This window comes from Cyprinodon variegatus, unplaced genomic scaffold, assembly GCF_000732505.1.
Source record: "Cyprinodon variegatus isolate N-32 unplaced genomic scaffold, C_variegatus-1.0 Scaffold57, whole genome shotgun sequence".
Classification (NCBI taxonomy): Eukaryota; Metazoa; Chordata; class Actinopteri; order Cyprinodontiformes; family Cyprinodontidae; genus Cyprinodon; species Cyprinodon variegatus.
In genome coordinates, this window is record NW_015150510.1 from 657,979 (window position 1) to 662,509 (window position 4,531).

Consider the following 4,531-nt stretch of genomic DNA (forward strand, 5'->3'; position numbering starts at 1 on the left):
AAACTATATTTTTTGTACAAAACTAACGGGACCACAGGTATTGACTTTGGGTATGCTGGTCTGACAGAACACCGGTACATCAGCAAGCAGGTATTTTGGGTGAAAACTTTTCTTTTTTTCTTATTTCAACACTGGCCTATACTTGCATGCATTCAGATTCATCATTTATGGTTGATTTTCAATTTCTTAAAGCAACACTGTTACTTTTGGCCACAAGGGGTGCTAGACCTGTAACCTCCAGGTTCATCTCCCCTGAAAGCAACTAATACCACTGCACTGTGGCAAAATGAAACAGCATTCCTCCGTGTTTTAGAATCTGCTATCAGACCGCTTTGGACGAACAGACTGAGAAGTGATGGAGTTATTGGTAAAGATAAGGCAACATTTACCTCTCTAGAAGAAATCCTACAATGAACCAATATATATCTGATCAGATAAGGCTTATATCTGTTTTGTTGCCTCATAGCAACACTCAGCGTAGTTAGCTTCTGTGTTTAATGGAAGCTCTGACTGCTGTAAAGCGGCACTCTGAGTCACAAGACCCGTCCAGTGACAGCGACGAGCTTCTAAAGTTATGCAGGGGAGTTTTGGAGCCGAGCAGCCCGCACAAATCATCCATACGCACCAATTGTGGAATATTGACCTGAAAAATCATTTCATATATTACAAATTAAGCCAATAATTGGGTCAAAAATGTGCAGTGTTGCTTTCACAAATGTAAATATATGCCTGTACCAAAAGAACAGATAATCTATACTGCAAACGTCTGTCCTGATAGTGTTCAACAGTGTCCTGGTCCTGTTTAAGCCTTAATAGAACTTCAGCACCGGGTGCAATGGGCTGACATAAACAGATGTGGCGCCATCTATTGGCAGCATGTCTTAAGTACCAGAAAACCAGATGGTGGCCATTGATGGGTCTAGTAAATAAAACCCATACCGTGCTGTAATGCCTCGAAAAAAACTGACAGCTGGGAGGATGGGGATTAAAACTATTGCTAACACCAGTAGCACTGTTAGCAAGGACATGTACTCGGGCGTTTATCGACTCCTTAGTGACATAAGAATGTAGCTCCAGCATCAGCGTCTAACTCGTTACCTATCAAAATATAAGTTTTATCCTTCTTAAAATCAAACATCTAATGCAGCGTATTACATTTGATCTATGACTTATTTATTTTTCTTCCCAACTCCACAGGAAGTTCCACCTTCGCTCACTTCCCTTGCTTTAGCTTGTTGACTAATTGTATAAATGGCTAGTGATGAAATATTATGGTAAATACACACAAAAAGGGTATATTTCCTCACAAAGGGAACAAAAGCAACCATAAAAAGACAAAATTACCAAAAACAACACAGGTTGGGTGCCTTAATTTGTCATAAACACGTTAAATGCAACTATAAGGAGTTACTGGTGTGTAACGCGACTATAAGTACCTCTAAATTGTAACTTATTGTGTCATTTTATATCATGAAAATGGGAGGAGGCAAAGGCAAAATAGGGCTGAAGAAAAAGGGGAGGACTTTTCTACATCATTTCCTCCCATCGTCACCCGAACGATTAGTTCATCTATTTTTTCTGCAGCAGCAGAGTCTTTAAAAAAAATTGCATCAATAACATTTGCACTCCACCTATTCTGATTAAAGGAAATAATCCTTTTTCACAACTCCTTGATTTTCCTGCTGCATCCCAAATTACTACCTTCATCAACACACCTGTAGCATGCAAAGAAAACCGGATGTTAAAAATCAACCAGGTTGGCTGTCATCAAATCTTTCCTTGGAGAAAATGTTGACGTTATCAACTCTAACTCACACAGACACTTTTGGTTTTAATTACGTTTCTACTTGTTGCATGTTCTGGACTCAGGTGTTCATCATCTTTGCTTTCTTTTCTCCTGATCAAACAAGAAACAAACATTTCCTTCCTTTGCTCCGCCTCTCTCTTCCACCCATCCATACGGAAGTAAAGGTAAACCAGGTCTATCTGACCAGATTAATGGGCAACCAGTGGCTGTGGTGTCTTTTTGACTTCTCGGCTTCCTGTCATCACAGCCTGATGCTGTTCGCTGCATGTTTCCACTCTTATGTCAGATTATTTTTAAACTGCATTTCTAAAACATGTGTAAACACATAGCAATCCTGGCGTTCCTAAGAGGCATGAGGACCTTTAAACTCTTCACATAAGACAGCAGGAATGTGTTACCTGTCCTCATCCCCGTCCACAGGTATGGGGATTTCAAACAGGAGAGGAGAGGTGACAGGAGAGGTGAGCTGCAGGTCCTTCGGCATGAGGGGCTTCCCAGCTTTCCTCCCAGGTATGACTGGAGATTGTGGAATGACTCCTCCCTCTGACTTCCTTCCTCCACCTGCCTCCAGCACTCCGCTTGTTGGGCCTAAGGCGCCTGGAGTCTTACTGGTTGCTATTAGACCAGGAGGCAAACTGGAGGCTGTCGCATTTGGCACGGTCGCAGTAGAGGCACTGGGCGCGCTGGTGGGCGCGCTTGAACCCGCGTTCACTGCAGGCACGTTTAGCACGGCAGCAGATGTGGGGTGAGGCTGTCCGGCCGGGGGGTACTGAACTGTGTTCTGTTGTTGTGACGGCGGGGTTGATCCACCCACCAACATGGGAGCCTGAGGAGCTGCTGGTCTGACGTCTCCAACCTGACTCCCTGAAGAAGCTGAAGGCAGAACCGGAGCGGGGAACTGTCCGACCACCGGAAGAGACTGTCCAGGGGGAACGGACGCAGGCTGCTGATAAAACTCCGCCTGGCTGCCGGCGGGATGGACCCCAGGAACCGGCTGCTGCGGCGGGTAAGAAGGTGGCATCGTCGGGGACTTCTGCAGGAGGAAATCGGAGTGGAGCAGGTCGTTCTGTCCAACAGGAAGCACGTTCTGAGCGGGATGAGGCTGGAGACCCCCCATGGACGACTGAGGAGGGACAGCTCCTGGTTTTACGTTGGAGAAAGAACTGTGAGTGGCCGGAACGCCGCTGAAATGCTGCTGCAGTACTGAAGAGTGGGATCCTTCTGCTGCAGACCCTAAACCAGGACCAGAGTGTGTGGCCGTTGACCCCACAGAGGGTCCAAGCCCACTGTCCCTCTCCCCAACAGGATCCAGAGTCACACTGCTGTGTCTCAAACTGTCAGTCCGAGCATGGTGAGAGGTCTCCGAGTCCTTCTCGTAGAACTCGGTACATGTCCACCTCCCTCTTCTAAAAGGCTCTCCAGTACCATGATCCAGTTTAATGACCCTGAAGCGTGATGTGCAGCTCCCTGTGTTGGCTGGAGCAGAGGGCTGCTGACCTCCATGAACGGATCCAACTTTTCTCAACTCCTCTCCGGACTGCTGAGAGGCCTGAGGTGCATTCAAATGCGCCTCCGCCTCCCCGGCGTTATTCAGGGCTTCAACCGAGGACCTCCTCTCACCCGCGGGCTCGTACTCAGCCCGAGATGCCTCGTAGATCTCCGACGGCTCTTCGGTTCGCGACTCGTCCGGATCGTCTAGACTCTCGGTGTCGTCCGTGGGCCCCCCAGGACCCTGGTGGGCTTGTGTCACGCTTGTGATCTGAAAGCAGCTCTTCTTCTTGGCCGGCATCTTCGACATGTTTGGCCAGTCTGATCCCGTGCGGCTGTGTTTTGGTTTGTTTATTTTCTGCTCGGTCAAAGGGAATCTTTCCGACTAATGTCCCACAAAGCTTAGATCATATTTAAGAGCACACTTGGGTCTGTTTTCCTCTTCCTCCTACTTAGCTGTAATCAAGATGAATCTGCGCCATCCTCTTCCTCTCTGTCTCCTGTTGCGTTTCATGAAGCCCGAACGCCACACTTCTTGCCTCCCTCGTCCAGCAGCGCGGGTCCTGACACCGATAAAAGCTGTCTGGATGACGGCTGCTAGGAAACAGAGAGTCAGTCCGGACCGGACTGCTTCTTCCTCGGCTGTCCACTTGTCGGCCGGCCGTGTGTTGTCCAGCTGTAGCAGCTACTTTGAGCTAAGGAGGCCCTTCACTCTCTGAGCTAGCTAACAATTCGAGCCGAGTGGCTGCAGCGGCACACTCCCCCCTCTACGTCGGTACAAGTGTGCGAGACATCTCCGCGGAAAGCCCACCCACGTCTCAGCTACTCCACGGGCGTCAGGACGTCCGTCGAAAACAGCTTCGCTTCGAAGCTTTCTACCGCTGAAAAACAAACGGAGCCCCAAAACGTTCCGTATAAAACAAGTAACCGCCGACAGCTCCCTCCTTCTCCCTTGACAAGATGGCTATGTTGTGTGCAACCGCGCTGCATCGTGGGTAAGCAGCGAGCGCAGCGCAGGAGTGTTTACGTGCGGTCAGGTTGTGAATCACTCCGTGTGCTGCGTTCAAGGACCCTCGGGAAAATGAAAGTACCAAATGACTTAGAAACTGGAAACGAGAGAGCAGATAAAAACAGCTAGTGCTGGGCGATATGGAAAAAATCATATATCATGATATGGACTATTTTATATCACAATAATGATATATATCGCAATATGCCCCAATTAAGTACATTTTC

At 48.1% G+C, this 4,531-nt stretch overlaps 1 protein-coding gene across 2 annotated transcripts in view; it reads right to left on the bottom strand.

The window, feature by feature from the left end:
• LOC107082623 (TSC22 domain family protein 2-like) overlaps positions 1–4,279 on the bottom strand; it is a 60,601-nt gene extending 56,322 nt beyond the window's left edge. Inside the window, exon 1 of one of the 2 annotated variants that reach the window (XM_015371399.1) lies at positions 2,206–4,279. In XM_015371399.1, coding sequence (XP_015226885.1) covers positions 2,206–3,605 — 1,400 coding nt within the window. In that variant the 5' untranslated portion in view covers positions 3,606–4,279. The remainder of the gene's footprint in view (positions 1–2,205) is intronic. The other variant, XM_015371400.1, reaches the window with a different exon arrangement.
• Between the last annotated feature and the right edge of the window lie 252 nt (positions 4,280–4,531).